This window comes from Entelurus aequoreus, linkage group LG20, assembly GCF_033978785.1.
Source record: "Entelurus aequoreus isolate RoL-2023_Sb linkage group LG20, RoL_Eaeq_v1.1, whole genome shotgun sequence".
Lineage (NCBI taxonomy): Eukaryota > Metazoa > Chordata > Actinopteri > Syngnathiformes > Syngnathidae > Entelurus > Entelurus aequoreus.
In genome coordinates this window covers 15,799,194-15,827,076 of record NC_084750.1, presented here as the reverse complement: position 1 = coordinate 15,827,076, position 27,883 = coordinate 15,799,194, and the positions used below count along the sequence as shown (strand labels likewise).

The following is a 27,883-nucleotide window of genomic DNA, read 5'->3' as shown; positions in this document are numbered from 1 at the left end:
TTAATCCCAAGAACACCATTCCTACCGTCAAGCATGGTGGTGGTTGTATTATGCTCTGGGCCTGTTTTGCTGCCAATGGAACTGGTGCTTTACAGAGAGTAAATGGGACAATGAAAAAAAATTCTTCAAGACAAGCTAAAATCATCAGCCCGGAGGGTCTTGGGCACAGTTGGGTGTTCCAGCAGGACAATGACGTCAAAAGTGGTAAAGGAACGGCTAAATCGGGCTAGAATGAAGGTTTTAGAATGGCCTTCCCAAAGTCCTGACTTAAACGTGTGGACAATGCTGAAGAAACAAGTCCATGTCAGAAAACCAACAAATTTAGCTGAACTGCACCAATTTTGTCAAGAGGTAGTGGTCAAAAAGTCAAGCAGAAGCTTGTGGATGGCTACCAAAAGCGCCTTATTGCAGTGAAACTTGCCAAGGGACATGTAAGCAAATATTAACATTGCTGTATGTATACTTTTGACCCAGCACATTTGCTCACAGTTTCAGTAGACCCATAATAAATTCTTAAAAGAAGCAAACTTCATGAATGTTTTTTGTGACCAACAAGTATGTGCTCCAATCACTCCATCACAAAAAAATAAGAGTTGTAGAAATTATTGGAAACTCAAGACAGCCATGACATTATGTTCTTTACAAGTGTATGTACACTTTTGACCAAGACTGTGTATATATATATATATATATATTAGGGCTGGGAATCTTTGGGTGTCCCACGATTCGATTCAGAATCAAATTTTTTTTTCAATTCAACGCGATTCTCGATTCGATTTTTATTTTATTTTTATTTTTATTTTTATTTATTTTTTATTTTTTTTTTATGAAAACAATACACAACAATACCATAATAATGCAATACAATTTCAAAACAAAACCCGACCCAGCAACATTCAGAATAGCAATAAACAGAGCAATTGAGAGGACACACAAACATGACACGGAACAATCTAAAAGTAGTGAGACAAAAATGAATATTATCAACAACAGTATCAATATTAGTAACAATTTCAACATAGCAGTGATTAAAAATCCCTCATTGATATTATCATTACAAACATTAATAAAAAAAAAAATATACAAAAAATGAACAATAGTGTCACAGTGGCTTACACTTGCATCGCATCTCATAAACTAAATGTCTAATGATAATGTCAATGAGGGATTTTTAATCACTGCTAAGTTGAAATTGTAACTAATATTGATACTGTTGTTGATAATATTCATTTTTGTTTCACTACTTTTGGTTTGCTCTGTGTCGTGTTTGTGTCTCCTCTCAATTGCTCTGTTTATTGCACTTCTGAGTGTTGCTGGGTCGGGTTTGGTTTGGGAATTGGATTGCATTGTTATGGTATTGCTGTGTATTGTTTTGTTGGATTGATTAATAAAAAAATAAAATAAAAATCGATTTTTTAAAAATGAGAATCGATTCTGAATCGCACAACGTGAGAATCGCGATTCGAATTTGAATCGATTTTTCCCCACACCCCTAATATATATATATATGTGTGTGTATATACATATGTATATGTGTATATAATGTGTGTGTGTATATATATATATATATATATATATATATATATATATATATATATATATATATATGTGTATATAATGTGTGTGTGTGTGTATATATATATATATATATATATATATATATATATATATATATATATATATATATATATATATATATATATATATATATATATATATATATATATATATATATATATATATATATATATATATATGTATAAATAATAGTAAATATAGTAGTAAATATTAGCTTAATTAAGTTTAATTGTACTTTGTTAAAAGGGTCATATTATGATTTTTTTCCTTCAACTAAAACACAAAGTTTTTAAATGATTATTCTGTTCCAAAACTTTAAGTGTTAGTTTCAAAAGCACTATTTTGGTAACGACATCATATAATACTTAAACAATGCGCACCACCCGATAGGATTTTGTATTGTATTTGTATGGAAACAAACATGGCAAGGGGTTTAAGGATCGACTTTTCTGTTTCATAACAAAGTCAAAACAAAAACTAGCTGAGCTGTCCTCATTTGCAGTCGTCCTGCCGACACGCACACACTGTCACTAGCTCTGTGGTGCACACAGTTTGAATTCACAAAACCCCGTAACTTTAACAGCCAGGTTGTTGCAATGATTATGAAGACAAAAATAAGGGATGTGCTAATATATACATTGTGTCTGTGTGCTCCAGGTGCATGCTGGCTGGGTTCTGGACACGGACGATTTCAACGAGTGGATGAACGAGGAAGATTATTGTGTGGATGACAGTAATGCACCTATTGTCCTCCGTCGGCGCATTCGCTTACAAGAAGACCAGGTTTGTCTTTAGGCTAACGTAAAGTTTTCTGGAGCACAATGAATAAAACATCTATTTTTCCGTGTCAGGACGTCAAGTCCACTCCTCTCAAAAAGAGACGGCGCTCTCCGTCTCCCCTGTCCTCTGAAGCTCGGAAGAAAGGAAAGAAGGGGTACGTTGGATTGAAAAGTATTCCTACTGCTACAAAGCACTTTTTTTTAATGATTCTTTCGTGCACACAGGAGACGGCGTGGACAGCAGGAGGACGAGCCTGAGGAGGATTTGACCAAAGATATGGAGGACCCCACTCCTGTTCCTAACATGGAGGAGGTCATACTACCCAAGATCGGTAAAATACATCAAACTATATATGGGGGGAGGGGGGAAATATGAACTTTATTTGTGTTTAAGCAAAGGAGCTGGCATCATAAACTAGTCAAATGTGTTAATGTGTGTCCAGTACAGCAGAACCCAATTTACTTGGTTCTTGAACCGGGTTCGCAAATACATAAGTTTGTATAGGGAAGAAAATTTCCCCATAGGAAACAATGTGAACATAAATAATTGGTTCTAGCTTTGACAAAAGTGCATATTTTAGTAAAAGCTTGTACATTTTGAACACAATATAAAGGGAAATACAGTACTGCGCTGTTTTTCAACCACTGTGCCATGGGAGATGATGTAATTTCACCTATTTGGGTTAAAAATATCTTTTTTTAAACCAGTAATTATAGTCTGCAAATGATGTGTTGTTGTTGAGTGTCGGTGCTGTCTAGAGCTCGGCAGAATAACCGTGTAATACTCTTCAATATCAGTAGGTAGCAGCCATTAGCTAATTGCTTTGTAGATGTCGGAAACAGCGGGAGGCAGTGTGCAGGTAAAAAGGTGTCTAATGCTTAAACCAAAAATAAACAAAAGGTGAGTGCCCCTAAGAAAAGGCATTGAAGCTTAGGGAAGGCTATGCAGAACGGAACTAAAACTGAACTGGCTACAAAGTAAACAAAAACAGAATGCTGGACGACAGCAAAGACTTACTGTGGAGCAAAGACGGCGTCCACAAAGTACATCCGAACATGACATGACAATCGACAATGTTTTGATGTTGTCCTTTTTGTGCTTGCAGTCAACCTCAAAAAGGACAGCGAAAACACGCCGGTCAAAGGAGGCATCATGGCGGACCTTGGTAAATATGCATCCGACTGAACATTGCAAGGAAATGAACATCGCTTTTGACACCTTCCTCCTATGTTTCCCTCGCAGACGACCAGGAAGACGATTACCCGGGAAGGGTAAATAACTACCGTATTTTTCGGAGCATAAGTCGCTCCGGAGTATAAGTCGCACCGGCCGAAAATGCATAATAAAGAAGGAAAAATACATATATAAGTCGCATTTTTTGGGGAAATGTATTTGATAAAAGCCAACACCAAGAATAGACATTTGAAAGGCAATTTAAAATAAATAAATAAAGAATAGTGAACAACAGGCTGAATAAGTGTACGTTATATGAGGCATAAATAACCAACTGAGAACGTGCCTGGTATGTTAACGTAACATATTATGGTAAGAGTCATTCAAATAACTATAACATATAGAACATGCTATACGTTTACCAAACAATCTGTCACTCCTAATCGCTAAATCCCATGAAATCTTATACGTCTAGTCTCTTACGTGAATGAGATAATATTTGATATTTTACGCTAATGTGTTAATCATTTCACACATAAGTCGCCAAACTATGAAAAAAACTGCGACTTATAGTCTGAAAAATACGGTAAATGAATATGTTTGGGTGGTGGATTTGTGGTTTCTAACGCCGTCACTGTGTGTGCATGCATGTCCACTCAGGACGAGGAGGAAGGAAGAGTGGAGATTCCTCGCCTATTAGAGGGAGAGGACAACATCACTGAGCAAACACATCACATCATAATACCAAGTTTTACATCCTGGTTCAATAACAACAGGTGAGGAAAATATGCAGAAATGCTGTCACTTTGGACCCTCACCATCTCTTCTTGTCAGCATCCACTCAATAGAGAAGCGGGCCATGCCGGAGTTCTTCAATGGAAAGAACAAGTCCAAATCTCCGGAAGTGTAAGTGACGCTTTTGGAAAAGAATCAGAAGATACAATTAGTAACTGTATTTTTTCCATTGCAGTTACCTGGCCTATCGTAATTTCATGATTGACACGTACAGACTCAACCCCCAGGAATACCTGAGTTCAACATCCTGCAGGCGGAGTCTCACTGGAGACGTCTGTTCCATGACAAGGTCTTTACTCTTTAAAAGTTATGATGACAAATTGCATCTTGTGAGAAACTGCTCTAACCCTATTTTGGCCATTTTAAAACAACCGTTTTGGGCACATCGATTTCGCAGAGCGCATACCAATTATTTACCTCAACAACTACCGCTGACCATGGCAGACTTTGTGAGCCCCTATCACGACAAAGGATTACCCAGAAACCTACAGTACAGGCCAAAAGTTTGGACACACCTTCTCATTCAGTGCGTTTTCTTTATTTTCATGACTATTTACATTGTAGATTGTCACATCAAAACTATGAATGAACACATGTAAAGTTATGTACTTAAAAAAAAAAAGGTGAAATAACTGAAAACATGTTTTATATTCTAGTTTCTCCAAAATAGCCACCCTTTGCTCCGATTATTGCTTTGCACACTCTTGGCATTCTCTCCATGAGCTTCAAGAGGTAGTCGCCTGAAATGGTTTTCACTTCACAGGTGTGCTTTGTCAGGGTTGATAAGTGGAATTTCTTGTTTTATTAATGGGGTCGGGACCATCAGTTGTGTTGTGAAGGTGTGTCCAAACTTTTGGCCTGTACTGTATATTTTTGAGGCAGAACACACGGAGGATGAGCTACAAGTTTTAAGCAGATCCAGCTCTAGTAAAACACTAAGTCATCATGTAGCATTAGTGCTAAATGCTAGCCAATACACACAAAATGCATATAGAACACAACAAAACAGTGACTTACGATGTCCGCTGTCACTGGGATGCCAACTGGTGGGATGGTTGTATCTTTCAGCACGAGATTTGAGAACCCCTTTAGGTGAAAACAATTCTGGGATGAAACAAGCAGCTTGCTCAAAAGGTTCATTCTGTCTTCTTATTCATATACCGGTACTTTTTCAAATTTTCTTGTAATCAGACCATATTTTCGGTATATAAAATGGAATTTTTACCATAAAGTTCCATATAATATACCGAAAATATAGTTTGATTACAAGAAAATTTACAAGCTACTTGATAGTTGTTTTTTTTGGGGGGTTTTTTGCATTTTCTTGTAATCAGACCATATTTTCGGTATATAAGATGGAATTTTTACCATAAAATTCCATCTAATATACCGAAAATATAGTCTGATTACAAGAAAATTTACAAGCTACTTGATTGGTTTTTTTTCATTTTCTTGTAATCAGACCATATTTTCGGTATATTAGATGGAATTTTTAGCAAAAAATTTTAATTTTTACCATACAATTCTGTCTAATATACCGAAAATATGGTCTGATTACAAGAAAATTTGAAAAAAATTCAAGTAGCTTGCCAAAAAAAATTAATTTTTACCATAAAATTCCATCTAATATACGGAAAATATGGTCTGATTACAAGAAAATGTACAAGCTAATGGATTTTTATTTTTTTAAAATTTTCTTGTAATCAGACCATATTTTCGGTATATTAGATGGAATTTGTAGCAAAAAAATTTAATTTTTACCATACAATTCCATCTAATATACCGAAAATATGGTCTGATTACAAGAAAATTTGAAAAAAAATCAAGTAGCTTGCCAAAAAAATTTAATTTTTAAAAGCGAAGTAAATTCCATCTAATATACCAAAAATATGGTCTGATTACAAGAAAATTTACAAGCTACTTGATTTTTTAATTTTTAAAAATTTTCTTGTAATCAGACCATATTTTCGGTATATTAGATGGAATTTTTACCAAATAAATTGAATTTTTACCATAAAATTCCATACAAGAAATTTAAAAAATCAAGTAGCTTGTAAATGTTCTTTTAATCAGACCATATTTTCGGTATATTAGATGGAACTTTATGGTAAAAATTCCATCTTATATACCGAAAATATATATATTTTTTAAATGTTCTTGTAATCAGACCATATTTTCGGTATATTAGATGGAATTTTTACCAAAAAATTAAATTTTTACCATGAAATTCCATCTAATATACCGAAAATATGTTTTGATTACAAGAACATTTGAAAAAAACAAACAAACAAACAAATCAAGTAGCTTGCCGCATATTCCTAGCGATGTCTTCGGGTCTAAATTGAATGTCAAAGTTGACCAATAATATAATCTTATGGCCACAACCTTCTACTACACAGGTGCGAGGTATGATTTATAATCTAGCATAATTTTTTACAAATTAAGAGGCAACCAGTAGCAGTAGCTCAGTCGAAAGCTTCCCTTTCGCTAGTGGCCAAAGGAGCGGGGTTAACTAAAAGTTATTTTGTGTTAGCTCTTTAAAAAACAGTGCCCATTAACCAATACTTGGTTAATGGGCGGGTTACGGCATGGAAAGGTTTTCGGATGTTTTTCAGCACGCTTTATGTGCAGAATAGATGCCACGCTTATTGCTTGCATTATGAGCCTCCTATTGCTAGCAGTTTTTCCCTATTTATAATACACAGAAAACAGAAAGAGGCGTGCTCTTGTCTAATATAAGGATTGTGGATGATGGGCAAAATTAAATGTTTTACTTGAATGCACAGCACTGATTTGCTCATAACCTGATAAGTTTTACCTACAGTCCCCTCATAATATATTTTGAAGGAGCATGTCAAAATAAAATGTGTGATTAATCTGCGTTTATACATAATTAATGAGCTATTTTGTGTGATTAATTGCATACATTAACATTGACAGCCTTATTTTGGAATATCTACTTTGTGTTTTAGGGTGCATTCATTTTTAGAGCAGTGGGGTTTGATCAACTACCAGGTGGACGCAGAGAGCAGGCCACTCCCCATGGGACCCCCGCCCACCCCTCATTTCAATGTACTGGCCGACACGCCCACCGGGCTGGCCCCCTTGCAGCACAGACCACTACAGGTATAGAGTTCACCCACAGCTCAGCAAGAGTTTACTTACAGTCGCGATTAAAAGTTTACATACACTTGTAATCTGACATTGACATCACATGGACAAAGATAACACCTTCTGGAGGAAAGTTCTGTGGTCAAAAATGGAGCTGTTTGGCCACAATACCCAGCAATATGTTTGAAGGAGAAAAGGTGAGGCCTTTAATCCCAGGAACACCATCCCTACCGTCAAGCATGGTGGTGGTAGTATTATGCTCTGGGCCTGTGTTGCTGCCAATGGAACTGGTGCTTTACAGAGAGTAAATGGGACAATGAAAAAGGAGGATTACCTCCAAATTCTTCAGGACAAGCTAAAATTAATCAGCCCGGAGGTTGGGTCTTGGGCGCAGTTGGGTGTTCCAGCAGGACAATGACCCCAAACACACGTCAAAAGTGGTAAAGAAATGGCTAAATCAGGCTACAATGAAGGTTTTAGAATGGCCTTCCCAAAGTCCTGACTTAAACGTGTGGACAATGCTGAAGAAACAAGTCCATGACATACACTACCGTTTAAAAGTTTGGGGTCACATTGAAATGTCCTTATTTTTGAAGGAAAAGCACTGTACTTTTCAATGAAGATAACTTTACACTAGTCTTAACTTTAAAGAAATACACTCTATTAGAGATGTCCGATAATATCGGTCTGCCGATATTATCGGCCGATAAATGAGTTAAAATGTAATATCGGAAATTATCGGTATCGTTTTTTTTATTATCAGTATCGTTTTGCTTTTTTTTGTTTGTTTGTTTTTTAAAAAATTAAATCCACATAAAAAACACAAGATACACTTACAATTAGTGCACCAACCCAAAAAACCTCCCTCCCCCATTTACACTCATTCACACAAAAGGGTTGTTTCTTTCTGTTATTAATATTCTGGTTCCTACATTATATATCAATATATATCAATACAGTCTGCAAGGGATACAGTCCGTAAGCACACATGATTGTGCGTGCTGCTGGTCCACTAATAGTACTAACCTTTAACAGTTAATTTTACAAATTTTCATTAATTACTAGTTTCTATGTAACTGTTTTTATATTGTTTTACTTTCTTTTTTATTCAAGAAAATGTTTTTAATTTATTTATCTTATTTTATTTGATACATTTTTTTAAAAAGTACCTTATCTTCACCATACCTGGTTGTCCAAATTAGGCATAATAATGTGTTAATTCCACGACTGTATATATCGGTTGATATCGGTATCGGTTGATATCGGTATCGGTAATTAAAGAGTTGGACAATATCGGCATATCGGATATCAGCAAAAAGCCATTATCGGACATCCCTACACTCTATACATTGCTAATGTGGTAAATGACTATTCTAGCTGCAAATGTCTGGTTTTTGGTGCAATATCTACAAAGGTGTATAGAGGCCCATTTCCAGCAACTATCACTCCAGTGTTCTAATGGTACAATGTGTTTGCTCATTGGCTCAGAAGGCTAATTGATGATTAGAAAACCCTTGTGGAATCATGTTCACACATCTGAAAACAGTTTAGCTCGTTACAGAAGCTACAAAACTGACCTTCCTTTGAGCAGATTGAGTTTCTGGAGCATCACATTTGTGGGGTCAATCAAACGCTCAAAATGGCCAGAAAAAGAGAACGTTCATCTGAAACTCGACAGTCTATTCTTGTTCTTAGAAATGAAGGCTATTCCACAAAATTGTTTGGGTGACCCCAAACTTTTGAACGGTAGTGTAAAACCAACACATTTAGCTGAACTGCACCAATTTTGTGGTCAAAAATTCAAGCAGAAGCTTGTGGATGGCTACCGAAAGCGCCTTATTGCAGTTAAACTTGCCAAGGGACATGTAAGCAAATATTAACATTGCTGTATGTATACTTTTGACCCAGCACATTTTCAGTAGACCCATAATAAATTCATAAAAGAAGCAAACTTCATGAATGTTTTTTGTGAGCAACAAGTATGTGCTCCAATCACAAGAGTTGTAGAAATGATTGGAAACTCAAGACAGCCATGACATGTTTTTTACAAGTGTATGTACACTTTTGACCACGAGCGTACATCACATGGCATGGCTAAGGTATAACATTGACTCTTGCAGGTGTCAGCATCACAGCACATGTTGTCCTTCCCAGAAAAAAGCCGCGAGAAGCCTTCGGATTGCCAAAACTTCGGTCTGCGCATGGATGTGTACACCAGGAAACACCCAAAGGTCTCAGCAACGACAGAAAACACAGTCAAGTGTGTTTAGTCCGTCATCTAAAATGCTTTTGTTTGTGGCTGAAGACGAAGGGAGCGTGTGCAGGGCGGGAATGGACGGAGCAAGAGACTCTTTTGTTATTGGAGGTATGATTTTGTGAAACTTCTCATCTCATTTTCTGGCGTTGAACATGTTTCCCTGGCTCTCTCAGGCCTTGGAGGTGTACAGGGACGACTGGAACAAAGTGTCGGAGCACGTGGGCTCCAGAACGCAGGATGACTGCATCCTCCACTTCCTCCGTCTGCCCATAGAAGATCCGTACCTTGAGGACTCGTCCGCCTCGCTCGGCCCGCTGGCCTTCCAGCCCAAGCCCTTCAGCCAGTCCGAGAACCCCGTGATGAGCACCGTGGCCTTCCTGGCGTCGGTGGTGGATCCACGTGTGGCGTCCGCCGCTGCTAAGGCTGCACTTGGTGAGTTCTTCATGACTCATTTAACTCCGCGGTTCTTATTTGTTCTCTGTCCGCTTACATCGGAGCCATTGGGCGGGCCTTAATTCCGCCCATATACCCAATAGAAAAAGAGCCAACAATACTCCATTTACATTTCTTGCCTTAAATATTAAAGGCCTACTGAAATGATTTTTTTTTATTTAAACGGGGATAGCAGATCCATTTTATGTGTCATACTTGATCATTTTGCGATATTGCCATATTTTTGCTGAAAGGATTTAGTAGAGAACAACGACGATAAAGTTCGCAACTTTTGGTCGCTGATAAAAAAAAGCAATGCCTGTACCGGAAGTAGCGTGACGTAGCAGGTTGAAAGGCTGCTCACATTTACACCAGCAGCGAGAGAGATTCGGACCGAGAAAGCGACGATTACCCCATTAATTTGAGCGAGGATGAAAGATTCGTGGATGAGGAAAGTGAGAGTGAAGGACTATAGTGCAGTGCAGGACGTATCTTTTTTCGCTCTGACCGTAACTTAAGTACAAGGGCTCATTGGATTCCACACTCTCTCCTTTTTCTATTGTGGATCACGGATTTGTATTTTAAACCACCTCGGATACTATATCCTCTTGAAAATGAGAGTCGAGAACGCGAAATGGACATTCACAGTGACTTATCTCCACGACAATACATCGGCGAAACACTTTAGCTACGGAGCTAGCGTGATAGCATCTAGTCAGGTTACTTCTAGACCTCCACCCCAGATCCCACCTCACTCCTACCCACTTCTCCAAAGTGGGCTGGCTCAAGGTGGAGGACAGAGTTAAACAACTTGCACTGAGCCTAGTCTATAAAATCCGCTACACCTCCCTGATACCGAAGTACATGTCAAACTACTTCCTTAACGTAAATGACCGCCATAACCACAACACCAGGGGGAGCTCCACTAACCACGTTAAACCCAGATTCCGAACTAACAAAGGTCTTAACTCATTCTCTTTCTATGCCACATCAATGTGGAATGCGCTCCCAACAGGTATAAAAGAAAGGGCATCTCTATCCTCCTTCAAAACCGCAATAAAAGTTCACCTCCAGGCAGCTACAACCCTAAACTAACACCCTCCCCGGATTGCTAATAATCAAATGTAAACAATCAAATGCAGATACTTTTTCTTATGCCTTCTGATCTCTCTCTCTCTCTCTCTCTCTCTCTCTCTCTCTCTCTCTCTCTCTCTCTCTCTCTCTCTCTCTCTCTCTCTCTCTCTCTCTCTCTCTCTCTCTCTCTCTCTCTCTCTCTCTCTCTCTCTCTCTCTCTCTCTCTCTCTCTCTCTCTCTCTCTCTCTCTCTCTCCACTCCTTGCTGTCCATATCCTACCCTCCACACCCCTGATTGTAAATAATTCAATGTGGTTATCTTGTGTGATGACTGTATTATGATGATAGTATATATGATAGTATATATCTGTATCATGAATCAATTTAAGTGGACCCCGACTTAAACAAGTTGAAAAACTTATTCGGGTGTTACCATTTAGTGGTCAATTGTATGGAATATGTACTTCACTGTGCAACCTACTAATAAAAGTCTCAATCAATTGGGCTCAAATGCAGATATAAACAGACGAAACAAACCCCTGACTGGAAAAATACACAAAAAATCAACAATACTATTAAACCCTGGACATGTAACTACACGGTTAATGCTTTCCAGCCTGGCGAAGATTAACAATGCTGTTGCTAACGACGCCATTGAAGCTAACTTAGCAACCGGACCTCACAGAGCTATGATAAAAACATTAGCGCTCCACCTACGCCAGCCAGCCCTCATCTGCTCATCAACACCCGTGCTCACCTGCATTCCAGCGATCGACGGATGAACTTCACTCGATCATCCGTGCGGTCGAAGGCTAGCGTCGGCTAGCGCGTCTGCTATCCAAGTCAAAGTCCTCCTGGTTGTGTTGCTACAGCCAGCCGCTAATACACCGATCCCACCTACAACTTTCTTCTTTGCAGTCTCCATTGTTCATTAAACAAATTGCAAAAGATTCACCAACACAGATGTCCAGAATACTGTGGAGTTTTGAGATGAAAACAGAGCTTTTTTGTATTGGATTCAAAGGTGTACCAATACTTCCGTTTAACTAGTGACGTCACGCGCATACGTCATCATACAAAGACGTTTCCAAACCGGAAGTTTAGCGGGAAATTTAAATTGCACTTTATAAGTTAACCCGGCCGTATTGGCATGTGTTGCAATGTTAAGATTTCATCATTGATATATAAACTATCAGACTGTGTGGTCGCTAGTAATGCCTTTCAGTAGGCCTTTAACCAAGTATTATTTAGATTGTTATTATAAGCGCTAACGCAGATGAACTATTTATAGCTTGTGTGCCAATGTTGACATTAGAGATGTCCGATAATATCGGACTGCCGATATTATCGGCCGATAAATGCTTTAAAATGTAATATCGGAAATTATCGGTTTCAAAAGTAAAATGTATGACCGCCGCTGTGTACACGGACGTAGGGAGAAGTACAGAGCACCAATAAACCTTAAAGGCACTGCCTTTGCGTGCCGCCCAATCACATAATATCTACGGCTTTTCACACACACGAGTGAATGCAAGGCATACTTGGTCAACAGCCATACAGGTCACACTGAGGGTGACCGTATAAACAACTTTAACACTGTTACAAATATGCGCCACACTGTGAACCCACACCAAACAAGAATGACAAACACATTTCGGGAGAACACATAACAACATAAACACAACAGAACAAATACACAGAACCCCTTGCAGCACTAACTCTTCCGGGACGCTACAATATACACCCCCCACTAAAAGTCCTGCATTTTGAGTACTGGTTGAATTCAATGCCTTAACTACATTTATTTGTGTGCAGAGGAATTTTCCCAAGTCCACGAAGAGTCTTTTAACGAAATAACCTGCAACCAGCTGAAACAAACTGGTGAGATGACATTTTTTAAACCATTTAAATTCCTACAAAAATAATGTCTGCGAGGATTAAATGTTGTTTTTTTTCCCCCCTCAGACCCGTTGGAGGCCTCACAAATGGAGATAAATGCCAGCTCCCATCAGGTGGAAGACTAACACATGTTTTCAGATTTTGTGACCTCCTTGTGATATTGTTTTGTCGTCCTATTTCAGGTTGCCGTCAACGCCGACGGGCTTCTGGTTGAATCGAGGGGATCAATACTGGAAGGAGAGCGAGTCAAAAGGGAGAACACGGAGGAGAGAGACAGTCTGCATATAGGTGCAGTAACAGTGTTAATAGCGGCTAATGTTACTCTACTAGATCACCTCCCCTCCTTTTGCAGGCAGAGAACCTGAGGATGATAATGTGCACGGACAAGAGGCAGAAGGGGATGAGGGGAGAGCGATGATGGAGCTAGATCTGGTGGAGAGCACCGTTACCACGGCAGCGGCAGCAGCCCTGGCCTCTGCTGCCACAAAGGCCAAGGTAAGGCCCGCCCCTTCGTTTGGAAACCCGCCAATCACAGGAAGACGTTCAGTCTCTTAGCAACTCTTGACATTTTGGGAAGCACAATGTCCTTCTGTGTTCCATTAAATGTATTTATAGACAGCGTTTGTTGCTAGGTTTGAAAGCCAGGCAGGCATAATTACCTCCGCCAGGTTGGTCTCTAAGCAACACGACTCAAAAAGACAGGCAGATTTTGATGACATTTTCAGGAAATGTCAGAAATGGGATAAGGAACACGTTTATGGGGGTAATCCGGATCATTTCTACTATGTTACTTTACATCAGACTTAGACAAACTTTAATGATCCACAAGGGAAATTGTTCCACACAGTAGCTCAGTTACAAAGGATGGAAAGTGTAAGGAGGGAAAGGATAATGCAGGTATAAAGTAGACTAAAAATGTACCGTAGTAGCAATATCAAATATAACATATGTAATATTTACATATTATATACAGTATATGATATATACTGATATATTATATGTTTATATAATATATATGTGGAGATTGCCCTCCCGTGGGTTCCCCTGATCACGACAGATCCTCTTGTAAGCCCGGTAGTCAAGCTTGACAATTGTTTTATTTGTGCACACGCCACGACAGCACACTGCTCTGCCACTTTTCAGTCTTTCTCTCGGCGTGTCTCTCTCTCGCTCCAGCTGCAACCCTCTGTCTCGTGCCGGCTGCTGCCAATAAGGGCGACAGGTGATAATCATCCCCAGCTGGGCAATCCACTCCCCTCCACAATATAGAACAATTACCATGTACAATATTACAGTACATGTAACAGCTGCAGCATGAAATAGAGAGTAGGTCCAGCAGAAAATAGACATTATAAACAAAGAGAGATAGGTCAGGGGTCGCCAACCTGTCGATCTTTGGGACCCTACCGGTCGATCGCGAAATATTAGAACTTTTTTTTTTAATTAATATGACATCAGTGACACTCCCAACCGGAGAATGACCAACAGACCTCCCAAGAGGCAAGCATTTCAGTGTTTCCCATAAACTGCCAAGATACCTGTGGCGTTGGGGGCGTGGCTATGGGCGTGGTCACCTTGACATCGAGTAATTTGCATAATGTACTACAATGATATGATTTTCTCTAAAAAGGCTCAAAAATGTATACTTACTAATTAATAATAACAGTTTTGTTTTAAACGTCCATCCATCCATCCATCCATTTTACAATATAATTACAACACTTTATGTACATATTTATATACAGATTTGAACAATAAGTTATTCACTGAAATATATTTATTAATTGTGGTTCTTACAAAAAATATATCTTATAAAATATAAAAGCTAAAATGTCTCTTAAAGCTCTGCCCCTTTAATTAGTGCATACTAAATAATTTAACTTTAGCCTACTACTACAACCATATTATTTACCAGCAACATAAAGTGAAACAGAGGCAGAGGTGTCCTGCCACAGTCAGTAACAAATAAACAGAAAACACTAGTGGTCAAATACAAATAAGGCAACAAGAGAAGTATCCTACACTTCTCTTTTGTAAAGTAAATCTGAACAGCCTATATGGGCATCTACATCAACTATATGATTTGCCTGAGAAGCTGCACAGGACCAAAAATAAATAAAACATAAAAAAAATTAAATTTTTATTTTTTTTAATTTGTGGCGGACGTAATTCTTTCGTGGCGGGCCGCCACAAATAAATGAATGTGTGGGAAACACTGCATTTAATCCCCTGAACACGCCTCTGCCCTCTCTTTGTTCAGCCTGTCATCCCGCGCAGGCCCTGCCCTAACCAATCTGGCGCCCTAGGCAATATTTTAGGTGGCACCCCCCCACATCGGCAGTGAAGTGTATATACTCACAAGAAACCGAATAGCTTTGACTTTGACCATTTTTTTTCCTAAAGAAAGCAAATTAACAATCAGAATAGTTAACAAGTTAAAAAAAAATATGAATAAATAAATGAATACATAAAATAAAAAATGAATATATGAAATACAATATTTTTTACATACATAAACACAAAATAAAACGTGTCAACAAGTTGCATAACATACATTAAAAATACAATATAAATAAGGCACTGCACAAAACAAGATATCAAACCAGTATGACTTTAACAACTATATTACAAAGAAAGGGGATCCTACAGAGTTCTCTATTTGTGCTTTTTAATATTGCATTAACTAGAATGACTGTACACCAGGGAGTACTGTAATTACCTAACGTTACATTATTATTTTCCATAACAATTTAGCCCCCTCCACAATATTAACCCGACGTTAACACAGAACTAGCTGTTTGATTAGCAATTGCCGAATCATGTAACATTAGCTTAATGCTAAAAAGCCAGGTTACTATCACATTATAACAGACAAATAATGTCATGTAGGCTAACGTTACCTACCTGCTACCTCTGTCTTTTTCTCGTTTCTCCTCCTCTTCTTTTCTATTTTTTTATTCCCCGGGCACCTGACAGTTTTGGCCGTTTTGACATCTTGTGTTGATTTTTTGATGTGGTGACGTCCAAAAAGAGTCATGATACGGGAAGGGAGGGGGCGCACCGTGTGGGGGGGGGGGGGGGGGGGCTAAGGTTGTAACAAATAATATTTCTATTAAATAGGCTTTACTTTGCATTTTAATTAACGTGGGATTATTTTTTGTATTTAGAAATAATAGTACCAACTTTTTTTTTTTTTTTCTCCAACATTTGTGGCACTGGCGTGGCGCCCCCTGATGGACGGCGCCCTTAGCATTTGCCTATACGGCCCTATGACCCTGATCCCGCGTCTCCCAACACCGGGTCACACCCGCTCATCTCGCAAACGCCCATTGCATGACCTGTCCATAAATCCTGGAGCTGCAACAATGCATTAAGGATGACTGTGCAACGAATCGGACATTTTCTAGTATCCAACATCAAAGGAGTCACATTTACACTCCACTATGAAGCTTCTACAGCAGTTTGTACGGATTAATAAATATGATCAGTTTCTTCATCGTATTTATATTGGGGGAGGGGCTCTTAAAAAATGTGGGGAGCGTGACAGAAAACAATGAAAAACCCAGTGGATAACACACCAGGGCAAGTGTAAGAATCAAATTATTGTGTGAATGCTCCAAAACATTCACACATGGTTTTCTACACCAAAATTAATCTATTTATTATTCAACTTCTTCTTCTTCTCCAGATTTTGGCGCGCTCTTCCGTCCAAATTTTTCACCCGATTCAAACCCTTCCAACTTCAAAGTGTTCAGCCTATTCGGGAATCGCAGGCTTTCCCATGACAAATTCCAAAAATTCCAGAATTCCAGGTTTTCCGGGACATTTTTCCCCATTCAAAATGAATTGGCCATTTTTTCAAACTTCCACCATTTCCACATTTTGTAACCGATTCAAACCATTCCACCTTCAACACATTTCACCATCCTGGAAATTCAAACAACTCTTATTCCAAGTTAAAATAAATTCCAGGATTTTCCAGAATTCCTGGTTTTCCAAAGCCCTATTTCTACCCATTTTTCTAGCGTCTAGCCCTTCCACATTTTTCCACGCATTTCAACCGTTCCACCATCAAAACATTCCTCTTAATTAGGACAAAAAGTTGTTTTTGAACTGGAAAAATTCCCCGTTTTCCCGAATTTCCAGGAATTCCGTAATGCCATTTCTCAATTCAACATGTTAGTACTTCAACATTTCTTGACCGATTTGAAAAATTCCAACACCAACACAATTGGTGTGCGGAAATACGACCATATCACACCAATTCTCAAATCCCTTCACTGGCTTCCTGTTCCACTCAGGATTGAATACAAAGTCTCCCTACTAACCCACCAATGCCCCCCTCTACCTCAAAGAACTACTCACCCTCAAATCCTCCACACCAGTGGTCCCCAACCACCGGGCCGCGGCCCGCTACCGGTCCGCGGACCGATTGGTACCGGGCCGCACAAGAAATTAAAAAAAAAATAAAAAAATATATATATATATATACCGTAATTTCCGGACTATAAGCCGCACCTGACTATAAGCCGCACCAGCTAAATTTAGGGGAACATACAGATTGCTCCATATATAAGCCGCACCCGACTATAAGCCGCAGGGTTTTGATGTGTAATTAGCGTAGTATATAGGGGTTCCTGCTACCACGGAGGGGATTGTCGGGACAGAGATGACTGTTTGGGAACGCAAAGCGTCCCATTTATTAACAATAAATCTTTCAATCATTCAATCAAACTTTCACATCTTTGACATGGCGAACAGCATTCGTGCAGAGTACAAATAATACAACGGTGCAAAGTAATACAAAGTGCTCACCTGTACGTTATCAAAATAACCAGCCTACCGGTATATGAAAAGTCAGTCTTTAATCATTGTGTCATCGTCTTCCTCCTGCGTACTAAAACCACCGAAATCCTCTTCGTCGGTGTCGGAGAAGAACAGGCCGTAAATAAGCCGCACCGTTGTATAAGCCGCAGGGACCAGAACGAGGGGAAAAAGTAGCGGCTTATAGTCCGGAAATTACGGTATATATATATTTAAAAAAAAAAAAAAAATGAAATCAACATAAAAAACACAATATATACATTATATATCAATATAGATCAATACAGTTTGCAGGGATACAGTCCGTAAGCACACATGATTGTATTAATTTATGTAAAAAAAAAAAAAAAATTAAAAAAAAAAAAAATAAAATACAGACCGGGCTTTCTGCTCCGCCGCTCCCAGTCTGTGGAACACTCTCCCTGACCACCTGAGGGTACCACAGACTGTGGATGCTTTTAAAAAAGGCTTAAAAACCCTTCCTTTAAAAAAAAAACTTTTTTTAAATATAGGCATACTAGTTTTAGCTATTAGGCTGTTCTAGTTTTAATTTTTTTATTTTTTTTAATACACTGTAGCACTTTGAGGCTTTACAAAAAAAATCTATTATTATTACCAACCATTCAGAACATTAAAGTTTTTTACCATTTTCAAAAGTTCCCGCTTTTCCTGAAATTCCCAATTTTGGGGGGAAATTCCCATTGAAATCAATGGGACATTCTTCAAAGTTCCACAACTCCCACATTTTTCATCTGATTCAAACTGTTCCAACTTCTAAATATTGCGCCTGTTTGGAAAATGGTGAGCTCGACTTCGACAATTCGAAAAAAAATTCCAGGATTTCAGTTCAACTTCAGCATTGGAGCATTCACACACAACTCCTTCAGGAATTGCCTCATTTAGTTATTATTGTTGTTGCTTTCATTCCCCACACTGAGTTCATTATTCAGTTACATTTGATTTGTCACACCCATTTTAATCTTATCTCCTTCGCTTTTCTCATTTCCCGGGGCCACGTCGGTGCCTAACATTGTCCCCGCTCCCCTCACGCAGCATTTGGCGGCGGTGGAAGAGCGAAAGGTGAAGTCTCTGGTGGCGCTGCTGGTGGAGACCCAGATGAAGAAGCTGGAGATCAAACTGCGGCATTTTGAGGAGCTGGAGACCATCATGGACCGTGAGAAAGAGGCGGTGAGTGAACCATGCACCAGGAATATTGTTTGTGGCCCCGGTTCGCGCTTTAATAAGCAGCCTGGTGAGTATTGGAACGCAGTCGTCCCTCGCCATGTCGCGCTTTGACTTTGCGGCTTGTAAAGGTGACTATGAGGGTCTTTTCATGTTTAGATTTAGAAAGTTGTAAACAGTTTTTTTGGCATTTCTAATGAAAATTTTGCAGCCAGACCATTTAACAAACAATAAGTCAGGGCTTACTGGATGTGGCTGTGGGAATGTGTGCATAGAAGACACAACCAAAAGGAATGCAGTTCAAATACGTTCATAATTAAATATTAAGGAATAATTTGTAATTAATTGGAGATCGCCATTGATATTTTGCATTTTGACATAATTTGGGATCTGCCTTTTTTTTGTTTGAACAGAATGACATCAGCAGATACAATATATACATACAGTACAGGCCAAAAGTTTTGACACACCTTCTCTTCATTTAATGTGTTGTCTTTATTTTCATGACTATTTACATTGTAGATCAACCGCGAAAGCCTGGAAAAAATGGGTTTCAATTAGAGATGTCCGATAATGGCTTTTTTACCGATATCCGATATTCCGATATTGTCCAACTCTTAATTACCGATTACGATATCAACCGATACCGATATATACAGTCGTGGAATTAACACATTATTATGCCTAATTTTGTTGTGATGCCCCGCCGGATGCATTAAATCAGGGGTCACCAACCTTTTTGAAACCAAGAGCTACTTCTTGGGTAGTGATTAATGCGAAGGGCTACCAGTTTGATACACACTTAAATAAATTGCCAGAAATAGCCAATTTGCTCAATTTACCTTTAACTCTGTCATTATTAATAATTAATTATATTTATATTTGTGGAAACACTGATCATCTTAATGATTTCTCACAATAAAAATATATCGAAACAGATAAATATCAATATGCAACACTTTATTTTAATATTTTCTCTAAGTGCACATTTTTCAAATTGAACATTTTCAAATGATCACTTCTAAGACAGTCTGGTGAAATAACAATATCCCATTTTAACTAGCTAGCTACTAACATTTTTTAACAAATCCTGAATTACTTTGCACCATAATAATTCATTTTACATAACTCATGTAAAATACAAAAGTCAACTCTCAAATTTTTAAATAAATCATGTCACACTTTGAACTGGACACCAAATCTGTTATCTGTTTCTTTGTCAGTTAGTGAAGACCAAGTCTTTAACATATTTTCTTGGATTTTCAAATTCTATTTGAGTTTTGTCTCTCTTAGAATTAGAAGTAAAAATGTCGAGCAAAGCGAGACCAGCTTGCTAGTAAATAAATACAATGTAAAAAATAGAGGCAGCTCACTGGTAAGTGCTGCTATTTGAGCTATTTTCAGAACAGGGCAGCGGGCTACTCATCTGGTCCTTACGGGCTACCTGGTGCCCGCGGTCACCGCGTTGGTAACCCCTGCATTAAACAATGTAACAAGGTTTTCCAAAGTAAATCAATTCCATCCATCCATCCATTTTCTACCGCTTGTCCCGTTCGGGGTCGCGGGGGGTGCTGGAGCCTATCTCAGCTCAAGTTATGGAAAAAACATGCCAACATGGCACTGCCATGTTTATTATTGAAGTCACAAAGTGCATTATTTTTTTTAACATGCCTCAAAACAGCAGCTTGGAATTTGGGACATGCTCTCCCTGAGAGAGCGTGAGGAGGTTGAGGTAGCGGGGGGTGTATATTGTAGCGTCCCGGAAGAGTTAGTGCTGCAAGGGGTTCTGGGTATTTGTTCTGTTGTGTTACAGTGCGGATGTTCTCCCGAAATGTGTTCGTCATTCTTGTTTGGTGTGGGTTCACAGTGTGGTGCATATTTGTAACAGTGTTTAAGTTGTTTATACGGCTACCCTCAGTGTGACCTGTATGGCTGTTGACCAAGTATGCATGGCATTCACTTGTGTGTGTGAAAAGCCGTAGATATTATGTGATTGGGCCGGCACGCAAAGGCAGTGCCTTTAAGGTTTATTGGCGCTCTGTACTTCTCCCTACGTCCGTGTACACAGCGGCGTTTTAAAAAGTCATACATTATACTTTTTGAAACCGATACCGATAATTATGAAACAGATACCGATAATTTCCGATATTACATTTTAAAGCATTTATCGGCCGATAATATCGGCATTCCGATATTATCGGACATCCCTAGTTTCAATAAATTACTTACTTATTTATTAAATTTTTTTACTAAATGCATTCGTTCTTTCAATTTAGACGGGGGGAAAAAAAATGCACATTTCATACTTTGATATTATGTGATCATGCCAAGTATATTATTATATACTGTATTGCAAAACTATTTTTGTGAGTTAAAAACAAATAGTTCAATATCTGCTTGTCACCTTTATTTATGATTTCAAAGCAAGTTACGCATAAAAAAATCTAATAATCAAATGCATATGCATTTCGATTAATCATGATTAATCACAGGTTATTACCCACATGCATAATGTAAATTAATTTTTTTGAAATAAGCCATTACTGCGATGTGGCCCTCAAGGAAAATGAGTTTTTGTTCAAATAAAGCCAATATTTCCATTTTTTTTGTGGTCCCCTTTATTTAGAAAAGTATCAAAATACATTTTGGTACCGGTATGAAAATATTGGTATCGGGACAACCCTAGCCATGACTAAGGAAGGTTGTTTGGATTGGGTCATATAAGTGAATGCTGTGCTTTTCTCATTTCAAATCCAAATTCGTGGTTATTGACCTAAATTTACTCGCATTGGCGTCAAAATTGCTGCAATCAGACTCAGCCAGTGAAATGGATTATTATTAGGGTCCGCCTGTACCCTGTACAAAGGACTCCCTGTGGGAGTCCTTTGTACAGGGACAAAGGACCCTATTGAAATTGTAATGTTTATCGATTGTAGCTGAGATAGGCTCCAGCGCCCCCCGCGACCCTGAAGGGAATAAGCGGTAGAAAATGGATGGATATTAGGGTCCGCCTGTACCCTGTACAAAGGACTCCCTTATTCTTTCTTCCGCACCGTTGCGCACTACTTTGCCCCTCTTAACATGCTTCAAAACTCACCACATTTTACACACACATAGAAAAACTGTGACAGCACACTTTAGTAAAAAAAACCTAACCCCAAAAATCAAAACTGCTCTCTAGCGCCCCCTAGGAAGTAAACTGCCTCTAACTCCCACTAGGAATGTCGTAGAGACATGAAACAAAAACCTCTATGTAGGTCTCACTTAGACCTACCTTTCATAATTTAACATCCTCGGGTAAAAATCAACAGGAAGTTGGCAAATCCCCCTTCAAGACAAAAATTTACTAAAAACACTCATTTTTGCCTCTTTGAGCTGTAATTTCACCCCCTTAAAATATTTCTACACTCTCCAAAATTCTCACACACATTGGGACTGGTGGAAATTGCGATCTAAAAAAAAACCCGAACCACAAAACTCAAAATTGGCGCAATTTTTGAATAAAACCGAGACAAAACTGCTTTTTAGAGGAAAACTCAGACAAAACTGCTTGTAACTTCCGGTAGGAACGTCTTAGAGACATGAAACAAATACCTCTATGTAGGTCTCACCTACACCTACATTTCATAAATTGACATCCTTCAGCAAAAATCAACAGGAAGTTTGCTATTCCTCCTTCAAAACAACATTTTTGTTACAACCGGTCACCGAACATCAAACGTTATCTCCTCTGAGCGCGTTTGTCGTTTCGGCTTCAAACTGCTACAGGAGAGAGATTGAACCCTTCTGATTAAAAGTGGACGAAAGCGTTATGATTAATAGTACGGTTTTGATTTTACGAGCCTTCAAAGACCCGCAGCACTAAAGTTGCTCATTTTACGCGCCTTCAAAGAAAACAACCACTGTGCCGCGGCACCTAGGAAAAAGACACAGACACGACTTCCTCTAACTCCCAGTACGAATATCGTAGAGACATGCAACAAAAACCTCTATGTAGGTCTCACTCAGGACTACCACTGGACAAAAGTATTGGGACACCTAGGACTAGCACCTGCCAAAATGCGGACCCGACCAACGCTGCTTGCAGCTTTAATTAGGGTCCGCCCTGTACCCTGTACAAAGGACTCCCTCAGGGAGTCCTTTGTACTGGTTACAAAGGAACCTATTGTATTTGTAATGTTTATTATTATTAGGGTCCGCACAGGACCTTTTCAAAAGGAATCCCAAAGGGAGTCCTTTTGCAATGGGACGAAAGGACCCTATTGAAATTGTAAGGTTTATTATTATTATTATTATTATTATTATACCGACCCCACAAAGAACGCTAATTTGACCCACTTAACATGCTCCAAAACTCACCAAATTTGACACACAAGTCAGGACCTGCGAAAATTGCAAGTTATTAACAAAACCAACCCCCAAAAATAAAAATTGCGCTCTAGCGCCCCCTAGGAAAAAAAAAAACCAAACTGCCTGTAACTCCCACTAGGAAGGTCGTAGAGACATGAAACAAAAACCTGTATGTAGGTCAGACTTAGACCTACATTTCATAATTTTACATCCTCGGGCAAAAACCAACAGGAAGTTGGCAATTTCCCCTTCAAGACAAATTTGTACTAAAAAAACTGCTTTTTACGTCTTTGACCTCTAATTTGACCCCCTTAAAATACTTCAAAACTCACCAAACTTCGCACACACATTGGGACTGGTAGAAACTGTGATCTCAAAAAAAAACCGAACCCCGAAACTGAAAATTGTGCTCTACAGCAATTTTTTTATAAAACAGACAAAAAACTGCTTTTTAGAGGAAAACTCAGACAAAACTGCTTATAACTTCCGGTAGGAACGTCGTAGAGACATGAAACAAATACCTCTATGTAGGTCTCGTCTAGACCTACATTTCATACATTGACACCCTTCAGCAAAAATCAACAGGAAGTTTGTTATCTCCATTTCAAAACAACATTTTTGTACCAAACGGTCACCAAACATCAAACATTATCTCCTCTGAGCCCGTTTGTCGTTTCGGCTTCAAACTGCTACAGGAGAGAGATTGAACCCTTCTGATTAAAAGTTGACGACGGCGTTGTGATTAGTGCTACCGTTTTGATTTTACGAGCCTTCAAAGACCCGCAGCACTGATGCTGCTACGGTGCCAAAAATGACAACGAAACTGCGATTAGACCTTCTTTGGCCTCAATACACACAATAGCCTATAATGACAATGTGAAATGGATCCGCTGCTGTGATTTTATGCACCTTCAAAGAAAACAACCACTGTGCCGCAGCACCTAGGAAAAAAACACAGACACAACTTCCTCTAACTCCCAGTACCAATATCGTAGAGACACGAAACAAAAACCTCTATGTAGGTCTCACTCAGGACTACCACTGGACAAAAGTATTGGACACCTAGGACTAGCACCTGCCAGAAGGCGGACCCGACCAATGCTGCTTGCAGCTTTAATTATTATTATTATTATACCGGCCGCCTCTTCGAACAGCAATTTGACCCACTTAACATGCTCCAAAACTCACCAAATTTGACACACAAGTCAGGACCTGCGAAAATTGCTTGTTAATAACAAAACCAAACCCCAAAAATAAAAATTGCGCTCTAGCGCCCCCTAGGAAAAAAAAAAAACAAACTGCCTGTAACTCCCACTAGGAAGGTCGTAGAGACATGAAACAAAAACCTGTATGTAGGTCTGCTAAAGACCTACAACTCATAATTTTACATCGTCGGGCGAAAACCAACAGGAAGTTGGCAATTTCCCCTTCAAGACAAAAATGTACTAAAAACACTGTTTTTTACGTCTTTGACCTCTAATTTGACCCCCTTAAAATACTTCAAAACTCACCAAACTTCTCACACACATCGGGACTGGTAGAAATTGCGATCTCAAAAAATAACCGAACCCCGAAAATCAAAATTGTGCCCTTGAGCAATTTTTACATAAAACTGAGAAAAAACTGCTTTTTAGAGGAAAACTCAGACAAAACTGCTTGTAACTTCCGGTAAGAACGTCGTAGAGACATGAAACAAATACCTCTATGTAGGTCTTGTCTAGACCTACATTTCATACATTGACACCCTTCAGCGAAAATCAACAGGAAGTTTGTTATCTCCATTTCAAAACAACATTTTTGTACCAAACGGTCACCAAACATCAAACATTATCTCCTCTGAGCGCGTTTGTCGTTTCGGCTTCAAACTGCTACAGGAGAGAGATTGAACCCTTCTGATTAAAAGTTGACGACGGATAATGATTAAGTGCTACCGTTTTGATTTTACGAGCCTTCAAAGACCCGCAGCACTGATGCTGCTACGGTGCCAAAAATGACAACGAAACTGCGATTAGACCTTCTTTGGCCTCAATACACACAATAGCCTATAATGACAATGTGAACTCAGACACAACTTCCTCTAACTCCCAGTACCAATATCGTAGAGACACGAAACTAAAACCTCTATGTAGGTCTCACTCAGGACTACCACTGGACAAAAGTATTGGACACCTAGGACTAGCACCTGCCAGAAGGCGGACCCGACCAATGCTGCTTGCAGCTTTAATTATTACTATTATTATTATTCCGCACCTATGCGCGCTACTTTGACCCCCTTAACATGCTTCAAAACTCACCAAATTTTTTACACACATACAAAAGATCTTCGAGAACACTTTAGTCAAAAACCAAACCCCAAAAATCAAAATTGCGCTCTAGCGCCCCCTAGGAAGAGAACCTACTCTAACTCCCACTAGGAAGGTCGTAGAGACATGAAACAAAAACCAGTATGTAGGTCTCATTTAGACCTACAATTCATAATTTCACATCTTCGGGCAAAAACCAACAGGAAGTTGACAATTTCCCATTTTAGACAAAAATTTACTAAAAACACTCCTTTTTACGTCCTTGACCTCTAATTTGACCCCCTTAAAATACTTCAAAACTCACCAAACTTCTCACACACATTGGGACAGTTGGAATTTAAGATCTAAAAAAAAACCGAACCCCAAAACTCAAAATTGTGCTCTACATAATTTTTTAAAAAAAACAGAGAAAAAACTGCTCCTCAGAGGAAAACTCAGACAAAACTGCTTGTAACTTCCGGTAGGAACGTCTTAGAGACATGAAACAAATACCTCTATGTAGGTCTCGCCTAGACCTACAGTTCATAGATTGACATCCTTCAGCAAAAATCAACAGGAAGTTTGCTATTCCTCCTTCAAAACAACATTTTTGTTACAACCGGTCACCAAACATCAAACGTTATCTCCTCTGAGCGCGTTTGTCGTTTCGGCTTCAAACTGCTACAGGAGAGAGATTGAACCCTTCTGACTAAAAGTGGACGAAAGCGTTATGATTAATAGTACGGTTTTGATTTTACGAGCCTTCAAAGACCCGCAGCTGCTAAAGTTGCTCATTTTACGCGCCTTCAAAGAAAACAACCACTGTGCTGCGACACCTAGGAAAAAAAACACAGACACAACTTCCTCTAACTCCCAGTACGAATATCGTAGAGACACGAAACAAAAACCTCTATGTAGGTCTCACTCAGGACTACCACTGGACAAAAGTATTGGGACACCTAGGACTAGCACCTGCCAAAATGTGGACCCGACCAACGCTGCTCGCAGCTTTAATTATTATTATTATTGAAGATGGAGGTGGTGTGCAACACTTGCATGTATTCCTAGCACTTATTTGTTTTGCAGCTGGAGCAGCAGCGCCAGCAGCTTCTGACGGAGAGACAGAGCTTCCACACGGAGCAGCTGAAGCAGGCGGAGATGAAGATTCGCCAGCAGAGGGAGCAGCAAGGCTTCACCACGCCGCTTTCAGGTGAGGACACCAACGATCAGGTGGTGTGAGGAAGTGAAGCTGCGCTCTGACATCGCAGTCTCCCTCTGTCCTCAGGTCAGTCTTTATCTAGCCGCGGAGGGCACATGCCAGCTGGGGCCTCACGACCCTCAGGAGCGCCCAATGGCACGTGTGAGCATGGTGGTGTGCCGAGGGTTCTCGGGGCCGACGCCACCCACGCCGTTTTAACCGCTTCTTTCCTCACCTCAGATCCCACCCCTCAGCTCGATGGCGTCACGGCGGCTCAGCCCCTCCCTCCCGCTTCAAGTCACGGCTGAACGGACGGACACTTAAATGTGACGTGTGTGTGTGTGTGTGTGTGTGTGTGTGTGTGTGTGTGTGTGTGTGTGGGTCAAGAACGACAGCATTGATGGTCAGAACCTTCCCGAGTGCCCATTTGCAAAGTTCGTCAAAAGTATGTGAAATATTTGTGTAGCGTGTCCGAGTCGAGGAATCTTCGGATTTAACTCGGCTCATTAAAGTTGTTTTTTTATAATGAAACCAACTCGTCCGCCAGTCTAATTAATGCAAGGATGCTCAAAGACTTACGTTTTAGTTTCACTTTCTCTACCTATATCGTGGTCATTGAGGACGTGCCGACATGTACAGTAGAGGCCTAACGTTTGGACACACCTTCTCATTCAGTGTGTTTTCATGACTATTTACATTGTAGATTGTCACATCACAACTATGAATGAACACATGTGGAGTTATGTACTTAACAAAAAAAAAAGGTGAAATAACTGAAAACATGTTTTATACCCTTTGCACACTCTTGGCATTCTCTCCATGAGCTTCAAGACGTAGTCACCGGAAATGGTTTTCACTTCACAGGAGAGAATGCCAAGAGTTTGCAAAGCGGTCATCGGAGCAAAGGGTGGCTATTTTGAAGGAACTACACTACCGTTCAAAAGTTTGG

The 27,883-nt window shown here is 39.4% G+C and overlaps 1 protein-coding gene across 4 annotated transcripts in view; it reads left to right on the top strand.

Moving 5' to 3' along the window:
• The window catches only part of LOC133635952 (SWI/SNF complex subunit SMARCC1-like), a 36,030-nt gene extending 8,584 nt beyond the window's left edge, over positions 1-27,446 (top strand). Inside the window, exons 9-28 of one of the 4 annotated variants that reach the window (XM_062029457.1) lie at positions 2,236-2,361; positions 2,430-2,512; positions 2,583-2,689; positions 3,464-3,523; positions 3,601-3,629; positions 4,192-4,307; positions 4,366-4,437; positions 4,502-4,615; positions 7,299-7,452; positions 9,558-9,668; positions 9,743-9,802; positions 9,868-10,126; positions 13,015-13,080; positions 13,165-13,211; positions 13,281-13,386; positions 13,451-13,593; positions 18,976-19,110; positions 26,823-26,946; positions 27,022-27,090; positions 27,175-27,446. In XM_062029457.1, coding sequence (XP_061885441.1) covers positions 2,236-2,361; positions 2,430-2,512; positions 2,583-2,689; positions 3,464-3,523; positions 3,601-3,629; positions 4,192-4,307; positions 4,366-4,437; positions 4,502-4,615; positions 7,299-7,452; positions 9,558-9,668; positions 9,743-9,802; positions 9,868-10,126; positions 13,015-13,080; positions 13,165-13,211; positions 13,281-13,386; positions 13,451-13,593; positions 18,976-19,110; positions 26,823-26,946; positions 27,022-27,090; positions 27,175-27,242 — 2,049 coding nt within the window. In that variant the 3' untranslated portion in view covers positions 27,243-27,446. Of the gene's footprint in view, positions 1-2,235; positions 2,362-2,429; positions 2,513-2,582; positions 2,690-3,463; positions 3,524-3,600; positions 3,630-4,191; positions 4,308-4,365; positions 4,438-4,501; positions 4,616-7,298; positions 7,453-9,557; positions 9,669-9,742; positions 9,803-9,867; positions 10,127-13,014; positions 13,081-13,164; positions 13,212-13,280; positions 13,387-13,450; positions 13,594-18,975; positions 19,111-26,822; positions 26,947-27,021; positions 27,106-27,174 lie in introns of all 4 variants that reach the window. The other 3 variants (XM_062029456.1, XM_062029455.1, XM_062029458.1) reach the window with 3 other exon arrangements.
• Positions 27,447-27,883: the final 437 nt, after the last annotated feature.